We start from the raw sequence: 21,461 nt of genomic DNA on the forward strand, positions 1-21,461 counted from the left end.
TCATCTGTATTCTCCTCTTTCATCATGGCTGCATCAATATCCATACACATTTTGGAAGCCATAGATACAAACAGTCTGTTTGTACACAAGCACCCACAGATAGAGTGAAGAAGTACACACACCCTTGTTGAAGCCCAACTGCAATTTTGTCCAGATAAGTTATAAGAATGTTTCACAATATGTAGAAGTCATGCATAAAATCATGGCCACATCCAGTCATCCTCCTCTATCTTCCCCCACAGAAACTTCGTATCTAGTCTCACCCTCACATTTCTCTCACACCCCGCATACATACATGCATACAAACAACTCCATCCTCTGTATTATAAAGATCGTAAGGCTTCTGTCATTGTGCTCTTTTATGACATTAAGACAAAGGATCCTACCTCTCCACACAAAAAAAGGGGGTGGGCAGAAGGGGTTATTCTGCTTGTTTCAAGATTTGTTTGTCGTGGAAGTCACTAGAGCTTTAACTAAGTTATGGACTTCTTTTTTTTTTTTTAAAGATCCCCTACAAGTGACAGACAAGGCTCTGCAGCTGGACCCTTTTTCACCACTGTGTGTTAAGCCTGCTGAAGATCTGGGTAAACTTAACTTAATAGTAAAGAGACTGGAAACTGCTGATGCTTTGTCGATACTAGAGTTTGCAGTATACACTTAAGGATTCGTCCTCCCCCGCCCCACCCCACATCAGTACAGTTCCCTTGTGAAGACAGCCATACATGACAGGAGAACTAATTAAGTTATGACAACACAGGAATCAAGAGAATGAAAGCAGAGTAAAATGAGAGATGAAAAGATATTTAATCAGACTGTTTATTTTTGTGAACTCCCAGTGCCTAATGAACATTCTAAAGAAAGGATTGCTTTCAAAAGAGCTTTGTTGAAGATTTAACCCTTGCCTCTTCACTTAAGATAAAAGAGCCACCAATAAACCAATTCCAGACCCCCCAACAAAGCCACAAGAGACCAAACTTGATACTTCTTTTTAATAGTGTAGAAATACAGCAAAGTATAAAGAGCTGAAAAATTAGAGGAAGCCTAATTTTAAACATCAGAAATGCAGGCTCTACCTAACACGAAGGTAGATCTGATAAAAGACATTTTGCACAAAAAAGTTAATCAGAAATTGCTATTATCAGCATTTTCTGCAGATCAATGTTGCTTTCAACATTTTTTGAATTTTAAAACAAAAATGTGTTTGTTTCCAGCCTACATTTCAAAATGAATTCTTTCCTTTAACATACCATTTTGACTTTTGGAAAATGAAAGTTTTCTTTCTCTTCTCCACCCACCACCACCACCATTTTTACGCTGGAAGAAGAAATAGGAGTGGAGATGGCAAGTTTAAAATAAAAAAAAAAAAAAGAGAGAGAGGGAGAGAAAGGAATCAAAAATCAAAAGACCAAAACCCAAAACTTTTCAGTTTCCAAAAACCAAAATGACATTTCACATTGAAACAAAATGAAAAAAAAAAAAAAAAACAAAAAAAAAAACTGTTGATTCAAAATGAAAATGCCTATGAAAAACCCAAATTTTGTCAAAAAGCAATAAAGCTTCTATTTTTCCAGTTACGACAAAGATATACCAAGAAAGAGAATCCTGGTTAGAGAGGAATTGAACTACATACACACTACTTACATACAACTTGCGTAGTCTTTGCAGGTATCCTGACGTAATGGTATGCCTACACAGCAACGAAAACCTCGCGGCTGGCCTGTGCCAGCCAATTCGGGCTCATGGGGCTTGGGCTGTAGGGATGAAACCAGACGTCTACACAGCAATGAAACATCCCCACAGCCAGAGCCCGAGTCAGCTGGCATGGGTTTTTCTTTGCTGTGTAGATATACCCTAAGCATACAGGCAGTTTCCCCTCTTCAAAAAAAAGACAGGACATACATGTAGAAGACTATAAATGCAACTTTAAAATTTAAATGCACAAAAGCCAGGAAGCAAGATAGCAGACATCAGTTATGGCAGCGGGTGAATGCACCATTGGGGGAGGCTAGCCACTGCCCCTCCCCCTCTGCCCGAGGCCCCTCCCCTCCCATCCCTCCCTCCCTCCCCAGAGCGCGCACACACACCCGTGGCTGCCAGCCCCCCCAATGTGCCCCTAGCCCCAGCACACCCAGCGGGCGGCGTGGCCAGAGTGCCCCCAACCCCAGAGTGCCAGGTGGGCGGTGCAGCCGAAGCATCTCCAGCCCCAGCGCTGGGCAGGCGGTGATGCAGCCAGAAGATATTAGTAACCCATTTTACAAATGTGAGGACAAAAGCACAGAGAAGCTAAAAGATCCTTTCTGCACTTTATAATCTAGTGTGTTATAACTAGGTCCCCACATTACATATAAGTTTTGCAATTTATTAACTAGGTCATAAAGTTATAACAATCTGGAGGAAATCTAAGGCAATATCTTAGACAAAATTTTATCCTGTCTACACATTTCTTTGCTTTAGCTATTTCATATTTTCCAATGTAAAAAGTTTCAGTCACCCAATAATGAAACAGAAAAAAATGCCACATGCACCATGTTTTCAAGCTTCTCTCTGCAATCACGAGAACTAGAAAAGTTGTTCACATGAAAGTCAAAATGCTCCCATAGTCACATGACTCCAGGAGATGCAGCTCTCATTAACACCCCGAATATTGTAACAGCCATGATGAAATCATGAACTTTGGCAACACCGCACACTATTTGTCATATACTTAACAGACACACCAATGGACTTTGGATAGGTTTACGAATGATTTGAGAACACAAGAGCTAAAATTAAAAAACACCACCACAACAAATAGGTCAGACACTCCCTGTCTAAGCACTACAGTCACATAACTAGAGAGGATATTTTAATGAATGTGAACGAGGGAGCATAATTAAACTTCATGCTCAATTTTTCATTTCTCGAGTCTCACACTTAGCTGCTGTTAATTTTTCATTTGCTTTTTAGATGGATTATATATTTGCAATGGCCATGAACAAACTGATTTTCCATACACTTTTACATATATAATTCACCCTCACTTAAAAGTCTGTAATGAAAAGGAGAAAATCTGACTTCATTTGGTTTGAAGATATCTATCACCAATATTTAATTATTTTTTTAGATCCAGGAAAGCCAGTAGATGAGTTATAAGCAGCTTTCCACCAGCAACATGCAGTACACTAGCAAGAAAGTGAATTTTATTTTATGAATACAGGACAATTATGCAAAACTCCTGAATGAGAGTTCAGAGTCCTTGACTGAAACTGTATCAGTACCACTCATTCTTGGATGCATATACTCATATTAAATCAGAGTAGATTACTCCATCTCAAAAAGAGGCAGCGGTACACAATGGAAGAGATGAATAGGGTAAGTCTCCTCCATTTTTCCATGTTTCTATACCATTGTGAACATACATGGCATTTTGAAAAATGAGGCCCTGTTCCCACAGTGCTTACTGCTAGAACAAACAATGACACATGGGAAAGCAGCTGAAGTGCAAGGAATGGAGACACCACATGTGAAATGCCCCTCCCCTTACCTGTGCAATATAGCAAGGACATAAGAAAAGGAGACAAAGGGTGCAGTCAAAAGAAGACTACAGCTGATTTAAGGGGCAAACAAGGATGTAGGAGGAGATGAAAAATATAAAGGAAGGGCAGAGCCACACACAGCATTGAAGGAAAGGAAGAGGAGACTGAATTTTATGTAGAAATTGGGAAGGTATTTAAAGGGAGTGGTGCAAGCAGAGAGAAGTTTTCCAGTAATCTAGGCGAGAGATTATTAGTGTTTTTAAGACAAAGAACTAGCAAACAACTGATTTTTAGGCATTGTAAGGAAGGATTAACAGGATGTATTGATAAACCTGGGCAAGCATGCGTGTGGTGAGTTGATGAATCGGCTAGACTATCCAAAATTTGTACTTGCAATATATATAGAAAAGAATGTGGCATGGTGGCTGCTAACAATTGTGTTCCGTGGACTCCCTTAACCCTTACCAATTTGGGCCTGTTGAGCCCGTGTGGTGGTATGCATCAAAAGCAACTAGAAGATTCCCCCTGGTTTGATCAGGATGCCAAGGAAAAGTAACTGTCAGCCATTTTAATGGGATATAGGCCCAGCTGCGTAGCTCGAATCTTTTTTTAAAAAGGGAGTGAGTTGGGGAGGCTCTTATGTATCAGAGATTGCTAGCATGGAAAACCAGCACATTTCCTCGATAAATACGCAGAAGGCTGACCTGACAAGAAATGGGCTGGGGAAGGAGGAAGCGACAAATACAGATATGTCTTTTTCTCCAGTGTTGAGAGATATGGTAGGGTGGTAAATGATTTATCACAGGAAGACCTGTGGTTGGCATCTAATGATTTGGTGGTGGTGGTGGGTTTTTTTTTTTTTTTAATTTATTTATTTTAACTATCTAGAAAAAAATTACACTTGTTTTTTGCACCAGACTTTCAGACCATTTTCTGTGGATGCTGGTAACCCTGGTAATAAATCCTCAGTACTCCACAGAGAAAAGCTTGTGGTTTTAAACAGCAAATTTGAGAAATTTCACTGGCTGGAAGCTTTGTCTGACCTTGACGTTGTCAATTTTGCAAATCACACATTTGAAAGTGTTCAAACAATTTCTGTTTGACAAAATCCTTCACAACAGTGCCAGTATTTTAATAATGCCTATATTCATAGTTTCACAAAAAACACTGAACAAAAGTGCCATTTATACACAATTCTAACAGCTCAGTTACCAACTAAAATGTTCTTAGTGTTAACACCCTTTTAATGCATGTAAATAAAGTTATCACAGTACAATTACAGTGGGGAAAGCACAAAACATTTTGAAGACAACAAAATAAATCCTTTCTCTTTGTTTTGTTTTAATTATCTAGCCTTGTTTTTAAAAGTTAAAAAAGTTGTTCCATCTCAAAAAAACCCCACAGAAAGGTGGAATAACCATCAGTGGGAGGTCAGTGGGGGAGGGACAAATTGTTAAGATATAAAACTTGCAGCATAAGTCAAGCTGGTGAGTAGGGAAACACTGAGGTAATCGGGCTATTTATCAACACTTTCTAGGACACTGATAAGATTACAGCATAAATCAAGTGTTTACAATTTACCAGCAGTCGTGTGAATAAAGGTTGAGGGTCAAACTGAAAAGAGCATGAGAATTCAAAGCTGACCCCCTTCACAGCTGTGACAAGGAATGCATTTTCAGTGCAAGGTTTCAGAGTAGCAGCCGTGTTAGTCACTATATCATGGAAACTGCAGAAAATCTCTTAAATCACAGCTGATTGGGTGGGAAAAAAAAGACTGTTCAGGACACACCTGAGGATGGCTCCTCAACCTAACACACAAGACAAATCAAGAGAGTGCCCACAAAGAGGTCTACAAGCATCCCAGGTCCACATCAGAAACTCTAAGGTGTTCGGCAAGGGACAGGCAGAAAACAGGATGGTGTATTGTCTTCCTGGAACCAAGATGTGACTGCAAGATTAGGTAGGCTTCTGAAGTCAGTGCACAAAGATCCACTGGCATGGTGCATGTTGGTATTAATGACACTGTTTCAGATGATACCTCAAAGATTACAGACCACTTCAGAGAAGATAGAAGAGTACTGAGGGGGAGGAATGTGATCTTTCCTGTCCCACAAGCAAAGGAAGAGAGAAAGCAGAAGATTCTGGAACTGCACCACTGACTAGATAAGTGGTTGAAAGGAAGAGGGTTTTGATTTCGTGGAACGAGTCAACCTTCTCAGGAGAGGGAGCTGTGCAAATCTGGATGACCTCCATCTCAAGAGAAGGGGAATCAATCTTTAGGGGACAGGCTGGAGTGTATTTATATTTAACAAGAGAAGCAGATGAAAAAAGGAATAAATGAACATTCATTTGATACAAAATAAATCCAGGCACCAAGGGATGTGAAAAGAAGAAATTATTTAAATTGCCTATGTACCAATTATAGGAGTCTGGGTAATAAGAGGAATTGCAATTGCTCATTTATAAGCATAAATTTAACTTAGTGGGTATTATTGAAATCGGCTGGGAAGAGTCACATGACTGCAATGTTAAAATCATTGGTTATAACTGCTTTAAATAGGATTGAAAGGGAAAAGGGGGAGCGGAGAGGGTACTCTGGCACCCTGTCAAAAATAGAGTCACTGACCACTTGAAAGCAAATTACTTTGAATGCTTATGGACCAACCTTCTAACAGATAAGGCACAAGATATGATACTTGCTGGTGCCTGCTACAGACCACCAAGTCACACTAAAGTACAGGACCACCAGCGCCTTAAGCATCTACATGTAGGGGTAGGACAAAAAGCTACATTATCGTGGGGAACTTATATCTGAGTGACCTATGTGAGAGGTCTCATGCTGCCAAGACTAAAATGTGCTTGGAATTTATAAATATTATAAATAACAGTTTCCTAACTCAAATAGTGTGGCATCCTACATTGGAGAATTCTGCATTAGACCTACTCTTGACAGATGAAGAGGAATTGATCATAAAAATAAAGAAGTTTGTGTTGGCTTAGGTACAAGTGATGATGACTTGATTACATTTATTGTGTGTAAGCAAAACAACTCCAGACCAGTAATATATGTGATGAAATTGGAGTTGCTCTGTAATAATATATGAATAGTGTGTGTTGACCTGGTTACTGGGATGCTTACTGTATGAACACATGGGTGTAGTTTAATAGGGGGCTATAAAGGAAAAAAAACAAACAGGAAGGGGAAGAACAATAGTTCAAGATAAACCACTTTTCAGCAAACGTGAGAAACAATGCCAGAACCAGAAAAGGCCTGGGAACCAGAAGATCCAAAGAATGATAGTAGTTAAGAGAGAGAGACAAGAAAGAAGGAGGGGGAAACGAAACTAAGATGCAGGTGACTACTGGGGTGCCTGAAATTAGGCCTGTCTAGTTGACCTCAGAAGATGGTCAGACTTTAGGTAAGATAAACCTGTGTAGACTATTGTTTTAAAATCTCTCTCTAAATGCTTTTTTCCTATTACAATGACTGTTTTGTCACTATAAACACCACTAGTCACAAACTCCTGAAAGGAAGAATACAGGTGCCAAACCCAGTCAGACCTGCTGGGTAAGCATGATTGATAGACTGGGCCGTGGGTACCCTGTTTAAGGCCATGTCTACATTACGGGGACTAAACCGACATAGCTACAGTGCCATAGCCATGCCACATAACCCAGTAGTGTAGACACAGCTGACGCTAATGCAAGGGGTTTTTCCATTGGTGTAGAAACACCACCTTCTTGAGCTAGGTTGGCAGAAGCATTCTTCCATCAGCCTAGCTACTACTACACTGGGGGTTAAACTGAAATAGCTCAGTGTTCAGAGGGGTGGATTTTTCACACCCCTGAGTGATGTGGCTATGTCTATCTAAATTTTAAGCACAGACCAGTCCTAAAAGTAGGAGAAACCACCCAGGATGGGTAAATCCACAAGGCCTGACACCTGAAGAAGTGGCACACAACAAGACCCCCAAAGAGGATGCAGCTAGCACTGCAACTGTGACAGTGCTTGGTGCTTTAAAAATATCAGTTTCACAAAGCTGAAAACAATTATGACCCAAATCACCTGGGAGAAAATTTAAACAGTGAATCTGAAAAGGACTTGGAAGTCATGAATAATCAGCAGAACATGAACTCCCAGCACAATGCTGTGACCAAAGGGCTAGTGCAATCCTTGGAAGTATAAACAGAGGACTATCAAGTACAAAGATTACCCCTCCTCTGTATGTGCCCCTGTGTCCAGTTCTGATATCTACACTTCAAGAAGGATATTAGAGAGGGTTCAGAGAAGAGACATGAGAATGATTCAAGGATTGGAAATCATGCCTTATAGTAAAAACCTCAAGTTGCTCAATCTATTCATCAGAAAAGGGCAAGGGGTGACTTGATCATAATCTGTAAGTACCTACACAGGAACAGAAATGAGATAATAGAGGGCTCCTGAATCTAGCAGACAAAATGTATAACAAGAACTAATGGCTGGAACTTGACTAAACAAACTCAGCCTAGAAATAAAGTGCAAATTTTTAACCATTGGAACAACTTATCCAAGGATGTGGTAGATTCTTTATCACATGAAGTATTCTTAAATGGAGATTGGATATTTTTCTGAAAGATATACTCTAGTTAAACCACAGCTACTGGACTTTAAGTAGGAATTCATATAGGGAAATTCTATGGCCAGTGTGATGTAAGAGGTCAGACTAGATTATCATAATGGTCCCTTGTGGCCTTTAGGTCTCATAATTTAATCAGTTTTCTACTGCTGCCTAACTACATGCCAGTCTTCTTTCTCCAGAGATCAACTACAGCCTTCCCACCCTGACAGCCCCATACTAACTGCTTTGCTACAGGACATGCAAGCTGTACATTCACTACCCACAGCAGCTTGACTGGGGATGACGTTCAGCTGTTTCACATAAGGTCAACTGAACTCTCATGGTATCAGAAGCCATGCTCTAGTTATAGAGAATTGTTAGACAGGTCAGGATTTCACTACTGTAAGTTTTCCACTGCATGGAACTCAGAAAACTAGGTAGGAGTTCCAGCTGATTTAGGATTGAAGTGCGTGAAATTATAATCAGAGCACACAATTAATTTAGAGAGTCACGCCTATCTGAAAGTTTACCTACTCTTGCCACAAGTAACATCCAAGATCTATAGCTGAAAGATTGTCAGTTTATTTTGTGCATTGACTACAAATGAATTGAGGTTATGATTCAAGTTTCCCGTTATATATAGTTACTCCACCATTTTCCACTTTATGTGGGTTTTTCCACACGCACATAAAGCCATATAAAATTGGAAGGGAGAGGGGATGGTTTCAGGAACAATTTCAGTACCCAAAACTACTTTGAACTCCACCTCTAAAATTAACTAGCTACATTTCAAGTTGACGGCGTGCCTTTATATACAAACCCCTCTAACTTCAACTTTAGATTACATATTCCCTATCAAAGTTATAGACCTTACCACTATACATGTTATTTGTGCACATGAAAAAGTAAGTAGCCTGGGTTAAGGGTGTGTGTTTGAGTACAATTAACTAGAGATGTGTGGTGGTGGTGGTTATATGTTTGAAATGAAAGCAAGTTTCTTGCTGAGCAAGTTGTTGTCAGTGAGCATTTGAATATTAGGATACTCAAGTGGTATGGCATATGAGTTAAGGTTAGCCTGAATGTTAACTGTCAATTTCCTGGTTTTTAAAAATTGCTTTTAGAGAGCTTGTGTGACAGTTGACTTAAGTTTATCAAACAAATTGGCACATTTAGGATTGTGGATCACTAAGGCAGCACAGAAACAAACAGCACTCTAAGGCTATGTCTACACTACCGCGGTAAGTCAACCTATGCTACACAACTCCAGCTACATGAATAATGTAGCTGGAGTTGACGTACCTTAAGTTGAGTTACCGCGGTGTCTACACCACGGAAGGTTGACAGGAGAAACCTTAATCTTCTAGTCTGGGGTAGAGTACAGGGGTCAACTGGAGAGCGATCTGCTGTCGATTTGGCAGGTCTTCACTAGACCCGCTAAATTGACTGCTGGTTAATTGATCTCAGAGTGTCGATCCAGGCTGTAGTGCAGATGTAGCCTAAATAAAGATACTGGGCAACTGTGTTTGGTTCCTACTGTAGAACCTCTGCACCTGCTGGAAAAGCATTGAGCAGTAATTTACAAATTGCATCTAATAAAATGCATCTAAAAAACAAAGCCACCTTATCAGTGCCTTAATTAAGAACTGCCAACAAATAAACAGTTAAACTACTTAGTAGGCAGGGAATGACTAAGACTATGTCCTTGGTATCTCAAGAAAGTATGTTGTCATCCTACAGCCAAATATTCACACTTAATGGTTTTTCATCCATAGATCTCCAGAGTTTTGATGCCCCTTTTAGAGAGAAAATAAGAGCTACACCTCTACCCCGATATAACGCTGTCCTCAGGAGCCAAAAAAAATCTTACTGTGTTATAGGTGAAACCGCATTATATCGAACTTGCTTTGATCCGCAAGAGTGTGCAGCCCCCCCCGCCCGAGCACTGCTTTACCGCGTTAGATCCGAATTCATGTTATATCGGGCCACGTTATATCAGGGTAGAGGTGTATTCTGTAGAATCCCAGGCAACAGCAGCTCTGCCACAAAAACAGCCACTAAATAAAACTGCTTACTTACCTCCTCTGCTTCTGGCAATAATTTAAGGAATTCACGCAGCGTCTCAGGCCCATAGGGATCACTTTTTCCTTGATTAATATCTTCAATTATGGACTGAGCAGGCCTTGAATACACAATTAATCAATTGCATTTCAAATGCTTGAGTAACAACAGTTACACACTGGAGAAAAAACACACCTCTGCTATGCACAAAGATTGTAATTAGTCATGCATCAGTACCCACAACAGTGTTATTCTAAAGCAACATTCAGCATTGCCTCTACTGAAGAACAATTTTCTAATCAGTGCATAAAAGGCTCAACACCACCAGCTTACTCTTAAAAAGTTCCTTCGTCTCATAAGAACAACTATACCGGGTCAGACCAATGGCCCATCTAGCCCAATATCCTGTGTATTCTGACAGCGGCCAATGCCAGATGCTTCAGAGGGAATGAACAGAACAGGGCAATTACTGAGTCATACATTCCTATCGGCCATTCCCAGCATCTGACAGTCACAGGCTTACGGACACCTAGAGCACAGGGTTGCATCCCTGGCATCTTGTCTAATAGCCATTGAAGGACCTATCCTCCATTAACTTATCTAATTCTGTTTTGAACCCAGTTATGCTTTTGGCCTTCACAATATCCACTGGCAACGAGTTCCATGGTATGACTGTGCGTTGTGTGAGGAGATACTTCATTTTGTTTTAAACCTGCTGTCTATGAATTTCATAGGGTGACCCCTGATGCTTGTGTTATGGGAAGGGGGAAATAATGCTTCATTATTCACTTTCTCCACACCATTCATGGTTTTTATAGACCTCTATCATATCCTCCAACCCCAGACATATCTTTTCTAAACTGAACAGTCCCAGTCATTTTAATCTCTCCTCATATGGAAACTGTTCCATATCCCTAATCATTTTTGTTGCCCTTCTCTACACCTTTTCCAATTCTAATATATCTTTTTACTATGGTGTGACCAGAACTGCATGCAAGATTCAAGGTGTAGACATACCATGGCTTTATATAGTGTCATTATTATATTTACCATCTTATTATCTATCCATTCCTAGTGGATCCAAACACTGTTAGCTTTTTTGATTGCCGCTGCACATTGAGCAGTTGTTTTCAGAGACTATACATGATGACTCCAAGTTCTCCTTCTCGAATGATAACAGCTAATTTGGACCCCGTCATTTTGTATATATGGTTCGGATTATGTTTTTCAATGTCCATTTCTTTGCCTTTATCAACACTGTATTTCATCTGCCATTTTGTTGTCCAGTCACCCAGCTTTGTGAGATCCCTTCATAACTTTTTGCAGTCAGCTTTGGTGTTAATTATCTTGAGTAATTTTGTATCAATCTGCAAACTTTGCCACATCCCGGTTTATCCCTTTTTCCAGATCACTTATTAATATTTTTGACAGCATTAGTCCCAGTACAGATCCTTGGGGGGAACCCCACTATTTACCTCTCTCCATTCTGAAAACTGACCATTAATTCTTATGCTTTGTTTCCTGTCTTTTAACCAGTTACCGATCCCTGAGCGGACTCACCCTCTTATCCCATGAATGCTTAGTTTTCTGTAGAGTCCTTGGTGAGGGACCTTTTCAAAGGCTTTCTGAAAGTCTAAGTTCATTGTATCCAATGGATTACCCTTATCCACCTGTTTGGTAAGGCATGATTTCCCTTTACAAAAGTCATGTTGACACTTTCCTAGCGTATTAGGTTCATCTATGTGTCTAATAATTCTGTTCTTTAATATAGTTTCAACCAGTTTGCCTGGTACTGAAGTTAGGTTTACTGGCCTGTACTGTAATTGCCAGGATCTCCTCTAGAACCATTTTTAAAAATTGGTGTTCCATTAGCTACCTACTAGTCATCTGGTACCAGGGGCTGATTTAAGTGATAGGTTACATATCACAGTTAGTAGTTCTGCAATTTCATATTTGAACTCCTTCAGAAGTGCTAGGTGAATACCATCTGGTCCTGGTGACTTATTACTGTTTAATTTATAAGTTTGATTCCTCTAGCACCACTTCAATATGGGACAATTCCTCAGATTTGTCACATAAAAAGAATGGCTCAGGTGTGGGAATCTCCCCCACATCCTCTCTCACCCCATTCCATTCTTTCTTCATAAAGAGAGAAAACCAAATGAAGAGCATCTCACATTGAATTACATGAGAATTTATAGCTTTCTATTACTGCATATGAAACTTCAGCTCAACTGGCAAGGCAACACTCAAACTGAGCTCATTAGTACACAAGATTTAAGTAAAATTGGCACTCAAACACGTTTTTGTTTAAACTACGAACTGAAGTTATTTGACAATTTTGTGCAGAACCTAAACTAAATTAAAGAAACATTGCCTTTCCCATTCCATCATGTGTCTTCTTTATTTCCTATAATACTTATTGTGTAGCCATTTCACTTGAAGCTCAAGTTAATTAATTGTATGAAAAAGGAAATCTTACTTTTTGAATTGTTTGAGAAATATCCCAATATTCATACTTCTTTTTGAATCCAAGATGGAAATCTGAGAGAGAGAAAGCAAGAGACATGACTCCAGTAATACCTGTCTGGAAAACCTTAAAATACAGATACTCTTCCTTAAATTGCTATAAAAAGAATCATTATATGCAACTTTCTGTACAAAAGAGTTGTCACCAAAACACAAGTCAAATGAATGGCTAGATCTGGGTATCATTCATTAGTGAGCAGAAAAGGAGTGATCTATTATATTAAACTAGTCTTTAACAGGAAACAATGCAGCCCACCCACAATAGCCTTGGCTTGCGGAACAGATGTGAAAACCACAGCATGTTAGTGAGAGAATTAAGACAAATTATAATTCACCATGTAACAAGCTAGATTTTATCATAGAAATGTAGGGTTGAAAGGAACCTCAAGAGATCATCTAGTCCATCCCTGTGCTGAGGCAGAAACAAATATAGTTAATAGCATCCCTGGCAGGTATATGTCTAACAGTTCTTAAAAACTTTCAGTGATGGGGCGTCCACAATCTACTTTGATAATCTATTCCAATACTAAAAAGTTTTTCCTAAAATGTAACCTACATCTCTCTTGCTGAGATTAAGCCAATTACTTCTTGTCCTACCTTCAGTGGACATGGAGAACAACTGATCCCTGTCCTCTTTCCGATGGCCCTTTGCATATCTGAAGTCATATCAGGTCACCACTCAGTCTTCTTTTCTCAAGGCCTTCTCTACACTAGGATATCAGGTCAGTATAACTACATCATTCAGGGGTATGAAAAATCCACACCCCTGAGCGACACAGTTAAACCGATCTAACCCCGGAGTAGATAGGGCTAAATCAATGGGAGAATTCTCCCGTTCATCCAGCTACTACCCCTCAGAGAGGTGGATTACCTACGCCGATGGGAGAAGCCCTCCCATCGGCATAGATAATGTCTTCACTGAAGCACTACAGTGGTACAGCTGCACCGCTGCAGCATTTTAAGTGTAGACAAGCCTCAGATTAAACACAGACAGTTTTTTTTTTTAAACCTTTCCTCAATATGTCAGGTTTTCTAAACCTTTTATCATTTTTGTTGCTCTCCTTTGTACTCTCTCCAATTTGCCCACATCTTCCTTAAAGCATGGCACCCAATACTGGACACAGTACTCCAGCACTAGGTAGAGTGGAATCAGTTATTTCATATCCTATCCATACATTAATGCTGCTCATTTGGACACAGACTAGAACAAAGGTTTGAAGTTCCATGACCTCCAGGGACATACTAATGAACTATGCATTTCAAAGTATTATTTTTATTCAGGGGTAACTTATCAAATACCACGACCACTATAGTATAAGAAACTAAAGAAGAGTCAATACACAGTATTGATTTAATTCATATGAATGAACGTCACGCTGATTAAATCAGTGGCTCTCAAACTTTTTTACTGATGACCCCTTTCACATAGCAAGCCTCTGAGTGTGACCCCCCCCTTATAAATTAAAAACATTTTTTATATATTTAACACCATTATAAATGCTGGAGGCAAAGTGGGGTTTGGGGTGGAGGTTGACAGCTCACGACCCCCCATGTAATAACCTCACGACCCCCTGAGGGGTCCCGAGCCCCAGTTTGAGAACCCCTGAATTAAATGGAAGAATTTTAAATCAGTTAATCAATTTGACATCAGTATTAGATATAGGTAATGCTCAAGTTTTCAGTTTATCTGGATGCAGTACCCCATGACATTAATTTGGTTTCAGCGGCTTTCTTAGTACGGATATGTTAGGATGGAAGACCAGTGAAGTGTGAAGTATGTTTACCAAGGAATGCCGCTACTCGGCCAGCGATCACATGGTCACCAAAAGTTTTGGCAATATAAGATTGCCAATGGCTGACAGACTGAACATCCAGCCGGATTATGTTAAGAACCTAGCTAGAGATCAATGTAATTCTGGAAACCAACCAAAAAAGAAGTGTACTTTTTTTCTCCTCCTAAATTTTTAAAGTTCTTTCTAATCAAAAGAATGAGTCAGGTTTTTTTAATACCAAAAAATTGCACCAAGTCCTAATGGAACACAGCTAGGAATCTGAAAAGTTAGCAATTATCTTAGTGAATGATATCACCTCATTTCATTAAAGTTGAAATTTTACCACTGCAAATTTTGTGATAACAGCCATAAGAAACAGTCAGGAGATTTACTAGCACAGGGAAATTGTTTCATGTCAACACTGTCACCTGGCTGTCACAAACTCCAAATACACAGATGTACAGGACTCCAATGGCCTCACACTGTGTTTGACAGTTTCACAGATATCTTATACTCAGCAACAGTGTCAGAAAAAAAAAAGAAGAAGAAGAAAAAGAAGAAGAAGAACTAACATCATTTGCAATGGGAACATCAGTAAAAAGTACCAAATACGTGAAGTTCTGAAGCCAGCTGGTGAAAATAAAAATGCAGATGTAGTTAGTATGCTTCCAGCATACTCCTAGACAATACTGCATATCCAAGGCAATCTCATTTGCCAAATTACAAAAAAAAAAAAAGTAGATTTGAATATTTTCCAGAACTTTGACATTCCCTCGCTTCTTGATTCAAAATTCATTAAAAGTCTGAAAGAATGTGATACAGATTTAGTTGGGAATTGGTCCTGCTTTGAGCAGGGGGTTGGACTAGATGACCTCCTGAGGTCCCTTCCAACCCTGATATTCTATGATTCAGAGTTTATTATTTTTTTTTAAATTAGATTATTCCTAGCCTGAATTCCTACCAGTCTAGCAAATGTAAACAGTGGGGTAAACCTCAGTCTCTCTCCTCTAATCATGGCAGCTGAAAGGCCCACACAGTTCAATAAGTGAAAGCCCCAGCACCTAGTACAGGTTAAACTATCATTCCCCAGTGCATTATCTAATCTCCTTTCAAATGTTTCACTGAAGGTACCCCTCAATGACCTTTTAGATTGCAGTTCTATTCTCCAATTGATCAGCTCACTTCTAATCTAAATTTACCATTCTTTAAATAGACTGAATCCTGTAACAGTCTCATTCAGTCCTTATAGCTTATTCAATAATTTGTTCAGATCTAAGATCCCTTTCTCCATTTGTGTAAGTTATACAAGTTCTTAACCTTCTCAGATCTTACGTGCTACTCTTCGTATTCTTTTTAGTTGGAGTATTTAACTGTCCACAATTCTGTACAGTTAGACAGTATGCAGTGGGCCAAATCCTTGCTGTTAAGTCAATATAGCCTCATTGACTTCATGACACTACACAGATTTACATCAGAAAATCTGGCTCAGTGCATCAGGGAAATTGGTGAACCAATCTAATTGTTTTTATTCTTTCCCTTAAAGAGAACATATATAACTACTAATTCGGTATCAGCACAGTACAAAGTTACTGCTATGACCACAAGCTAGGTACAAAATCAAAATTCAACAAATCATCAGTACTCAGATTTTCTTATAAGGCCTAGTACATTAGCTCTCATTGCTCTGAATATGATTTTACACTCATTGTTCAATTTTTCAATTAAAACTTTTGACCAAGATTTTCATAAGCAACTTGTAATTTTGGGTACCTCACTATTCGTATGTTCACCTTAAGACCCTTTAAAGGGGGCTTCTTTTCTGAAAAATCCTTGTGCCTCAAATTGGGCACACACCACACAAAAATTGCTCTTCACTTTAAAACACTGGCCCTTAACTCTGTGTACTTGGAGCTAATATAACTTCTATTTTTACATACATTTCATCACACTAAACCTTGTTCTGCATTCCTAACATCCATCCTTCTCCCCATTGGAGTTTTCCTTTGGTTTTCTTCTTGCCCAAGGGCATAGAATAATAGGATCATAGAAATGTAAGGCTGGAAGAGACCTTGAGGTCAACCAGTCCAGCCCCCTGCACTTCAGCATCGTGGCATGCTTTCATATGAGGTTGCCTCTTGTTATTCCTCAAACATTACTTCAAGTTTTTCTGGAGTCTGCCTCAATCTTCTCTTTGTGTCAGACCTCCAGTATTGGTATCATCTGCAAAGTCTGGTCAACACAACATATGCCAATTCCTCCACATCATTTATAAAGTTACTAAAATAATGCCAGTTCCGGTGCTGACCACTACTAACAACATTTGATACATCATCTCAATTGGAGAATTTTTTGTGGATTGTAACCATCCCCTTCACCAAAGCAGATCTCACATGATTTCTAATGACCTTTTCTAGACAAGTCTCAGGGCTTCTTCTCCACCCTCATCTTCCTTGACTCTTTTGCCTCAAATCCCTCCTCAAAACTCATTTTGCTGGTGAAGCCCATTAACACTCATCACCAGTATCAAGGCAAACCCCAAGAGAACATACCTCCTTGCAGATCAAGCATAATCCAGATTGATCTCTAGCTAGGTTCTTAACATAATCCAGCTGGATGTTCAGTCTGTCAGCCATTGGCAATCTTATATTGCCAGAACTTTTGGTGACTATGTGATCGCTGGCTGAGTAGCAGCATTCCTTGGTAAATATGTTTCACAATTCACTGACCTTCCATCCTAACATATCCGTACCAAGAAAGCCACTGAAACCAAATTAGAACTGATGGAGGCAACTGCTGGACTATGACTATCCTCATTGCTGCTCTTGTTCTGCCACTTAATATGAAACATCTGATGAAGATGGCAAGATTAAAAAATTCACTCCAGTGCTCTTCAGCCTGCCTCAGTACCTACATTTCACTGTGGTACAAAAGAGTTGGAATAACTGGTTCTATATAACCACAGCTTCAAAGCAAGCTTGATGTGGCAATGTCTCCAAAGATCACTGAAGGGACTGGAACATGGAGGTGGCTGATGCTACACAAGCGTCCACATCTTTCAAACATCCTCCAGCACTGTCGGTGATGCTTCTCAAGTATTTGACAGTTGCCATCTGCTCAATGTCCCATTTGAACAGGTTAATACGGAGTTCATCATAAACTGGAGCTGGAAGCTGCTTGATGGTAATGGCCAAGGACTTGCTTTTATCCTGATTAATAAATGGACCAATGCACACTGTTTCATGCCTGCCCAGCTATCAGCTGCAGTGATTCACCAAACTAAGACAACAAGGCACTGTATGGGCATCTTTGAGATCTTGAAGCAAAATGGTGTTCAGCTCAGTGCCATCAACCACTACCTTTTCAAGCTTATTAGTCAACCAACCAATGCCAATATTGAACAATGATGGTAAGAGAATGGAGCCTTGCCAAACTCCCGTAGAACTGGAACCCATGCCACATATCTGCTACTGGCTTGAACACAGATTTCTATCAGTGACAGTATCTTCCCTGGGATTCCGTGTCACTTCATCAGACCCCACAAATGTGCTCAATGCACTAAATCGATGGCCTGATGAAAATCTATAAAAGTGCTGGACATGGCTTATTAAATTCAGCCATCTTCTCAAAAAACTGTCTCAAAAGTAAAGATCAGGTGAAAAGTGGAACCACCAGGTTTAAAGCCACACTGAGTATCCCAGCCTTTGCCATGAAGCGCATAAGTGATTTAAGATATTAGCATGGAAGTGAAGACTTTCCCTGGGACCAACAACAGCATAATCTCTCTACAGTTACTACACTTGGCCTTACTGCCTCTTTGAACAGAAGCGAGTACACCATCCTCCTTCTAGCTGTTGGGGAGATATTAGTGCACCAGATGGTCTGAAAAAGTCTATGCAGCTACGTACAACAGTACCCTCACCTGTGTTCAGCAACTCAGGACTGAGGTTACAAAACCCTGGTGCCTTCCCAGATGTCAGCTTACAGGCTGCAATCTTCTTGGTTGAAAGAAAGCAGCTCTACTTCCTGCCCCCACTTCAAGCAGAAGAGGGACAGTAGGTGGCAGACAATTAAGGAGCATCTTGAAATGGTCTTCCCAGTAATAAAACTGATCTTGTAGACTCTTGTCTCTGCTGCCATACAAATTCTTTACTGAACAGGCTGATGCCACCTACCACCACAGACACTGCAAAGTTTAATAAAAGCTGCAGAAATCCTGCCTACCCTGTACCACACTAGCAACCTCAAATCAACCACCAGGATTCCTTATCTTTCTTACCCAATGACTTGATGACAGTCCAAAGTCAAACCCATTCAGATTTTGCTTTTGCCATCAATAAATGTGTCTTTAAAGACACAAATTGTAGCCTCACTCTTTCCTGAACTCCAACTGCTGGATTGTTTTCTCACTGAGCCACGGTTGACATTCAAAGGACTGAGGCTCCAGCACCAACCTGGCAGTGACCAGCACCAATGACTTGAAACAACACCATTCCTCACCAGATGACAAGGAGAGGCTTCAGTCTATATTGTTTCCATGACCGGGAGCAGTTTGGAATAGAAGCTGACCAATAGCTCAGTTCTAATAAAATCTTTTGGTTGAATCTGACTAATTTCAGACAGTTAACTGTGTGGCAAAGTCAGAAACTAATGGTCAGTGTCTAGTTCAGCACCTCTGTATACTTTTCATCAATGACTGTTGACTAACAACTATCATTAATGAGGACATGATTGCTAAGAGTCCTAGTCAAATCATCTGGGCTGTAACAGGTCTACTTGTGAGTCTGGTGGCAGAAGAGAGTCAGTGATCACTAGGTCAGTGGCAACTGCAAGTTCCAGCAATCACTTTGTGTTCTCCTGCTTGATACCAAGATGCCTGAGTATATTTGCCCAGGTGTCAATCTTTCCTGCCTGTGCTTTAAAGCCACCCAGGTCATGATGATGTCTTTTCTCAGGGTTCCATTAAGGACTATCTACTGCTGCTGGTAGAAGTCAACTGCATCTGCACTGTTGGCCAACCTGAACATGATGGTACAATGCCAACAGCTGGTATGGAATCAGACTTTGATGAGTCACAGATTAATCACCCACCAAGCCTGTAATACTCATCGGCACTGGGAGAAAGTATAGCGGCCACCCTTTGCTGGAGCAACCCACCAATGTGGCCTTAAAACAGAAACATAGTCCTCGACTTTCTTTTCTTCACTTGCTAGCTAGTACACTTCAGATATCAATGTTTAGGCTTTTCAGTTGCTTAAGGAGGACAGCTTTAGCTGTTTTGGTCAACGTTTGGCTGTTCCAGGCACCAAATTTTACATTTGCTGCCAGCAAATGGCCCTTGCAAGGTTTAATTGGCATTTACACCTCAGCATCCAAGGCAAACTCTTAGCAATTTCGGCTACAAGGACAATTGGCCAGATTGTCACAAGTTGTCAGCTTCAATAGAAACATCCTCACAGTGTGAACATACAGACCTTGGCATCAATACCAGGTTTACAATGGTGCCAATGGCCACACTGCGAAGGGACCCATTATGGACTCCTCTAACCTATCCACACGGCTGGGTCTAGCCCATCGTGCTGGGCAGTACAGTGCCCAGGCCTTGCTGTGTGAGGGACTCCCAGCCAGCATGTCCCTCTCGTCTGGGCTCCACCACTTGGGCTGGGCAGGGCTGCTGGCCACGGGGCTGGTGGGCACGGCCAGCCGGGCTCTTGGGGGTTGTGTTCCAGGGATCTGCCGTGCTCCACAGTGCAGCTCCAAGTAGTCTCTGCTGCCCGCCTAGGACCGGTACAGAAGCCAGGTCAGTCTCAGCCAGTGCGTGGAGCTCAGCCAGGCCCCGCCAGACAAGTGGGTCCTGATGGAGCCTGGCTAGGGCAGGCCCTGCACCCACTCTGGCCTGGCTGATTGCACCGCTCCGGAGGGACCAAAACAATCCCCACCCTAGGACTGGCCCTGGCTGCGCTACCAACTCAGCCCAGCAGACAAGGTCACCTCCCAGTAGGGCCACTGAGTGTGGCTAGGTGGCAGAGTGTGGGGGAGTGGGTCTCTGGGAGGTCTGGCGGGGGGTGCTGGGCAATGGAGGGTGGGAGAGGTTTCTGTGTTTTGGGGCACTGGGCATAGGAGATCCTGGGGGGACACTGTGCAGTTGTGGTGTGGGGACTGTGTGGGGGGGGGGCGCTGGGCAAGGGTGGTACCATGCAGGGCACCGCAGTTGTGGTGGTGGGATCTCTGGACATAGCAGGTCTGGTGGAGTCCTGGGCATAGAGATCTGTGGGGGAGTCTCCAGGCATAAGGGGTTAGGGGGCACTAGGTGGGGAGACGATGTGGCACGGCATAGGCCCACCGCTGAGAGGAAGGAGCACTCTGGCAGCACAGGACCAGGAGGGCCAGTGTGCTTCTGGCAGCTGCCAGTTTGTAAACAGTGCCCTCGCACTGGGCGGGGTGGAATGGGGCTGCCCCCGCCGCACTGTGCCCCAATGCTCCCATCCAGCCCCTCACCCTGGGGACCGACACCCCCATCCTCTGCACCATATCCCATTGCCCCCTTGGGAGCCCACAAATATCTTTGGCGCAGGCCCACAAAAGGTTTATTCGGCCCTACTTGGCATCCACACCAATAAAAAAGCTATCATTCATCCACCATTTAAAAAAAAAAAAAAAAAAACCCACACATACACAATTTTCCGCCTATTTGGAATATAAACACCTAAAAAACAGATTTCATCTTGTATCATGGACAGAGCCAAGATTTTTTTCCTGCACTAAATAATACTGTATTCTTACAATATTTTATTTATATAAGACCTGCAACTCCCATTAATGTTAAAAAGAGCTGCAAGTCCTCAGCATCTCAGAGGAGATGGGAGAAGATTAGGATGACCAGATGTCCCGATTTTATAGGGATAGTCCCAATTTTTGGGTCTTTTTCTTATATAGGCTCCTATTACACCCCACCCCCTTTCCCGATTTTTCATATTTGCTGTCTGGTCCCC

At 41.2% G+C, this 21,461-nt stretch overlaps 1 protein-coding gene across 1 annotated transcript in view; it reads right to left on the bottom strand.

The window, feature by feature from the left end:
* The window catches only part of FHDC1 (FH2 domain containing 1), a 49,450-nt gene that overhangs the window by 19,275 nt on the left and 8,714 nt on the right, over nucleotides 1-21,461 (bottom strand). The window contains 2 exon segments of the mRNA XM_054031129.1: nucleotides 10,190-10,292; nucleotides 12,654-12,715. Coding sequence (XP_053887104.1) covers nucleotides 10,190-10,292; nucleotides 12,654-12,715 — 165 coding nt within the window.

Source organism: Malaclemys terrapin, chromosome 5 (genome assembly GCF_027887155.1).
Source record: "Malaclemys terrapin pileata isolate rMalTer1 chromosome 5, rMalTer1.hap1, whole genome shotgun sequence".
In the NCBI taxonomy this organism is placed as follows: Eukaryota; Metazoa; Chordata; order Testudines; family Emydidae; genus Malaclemys; species Malaclemys terrapin.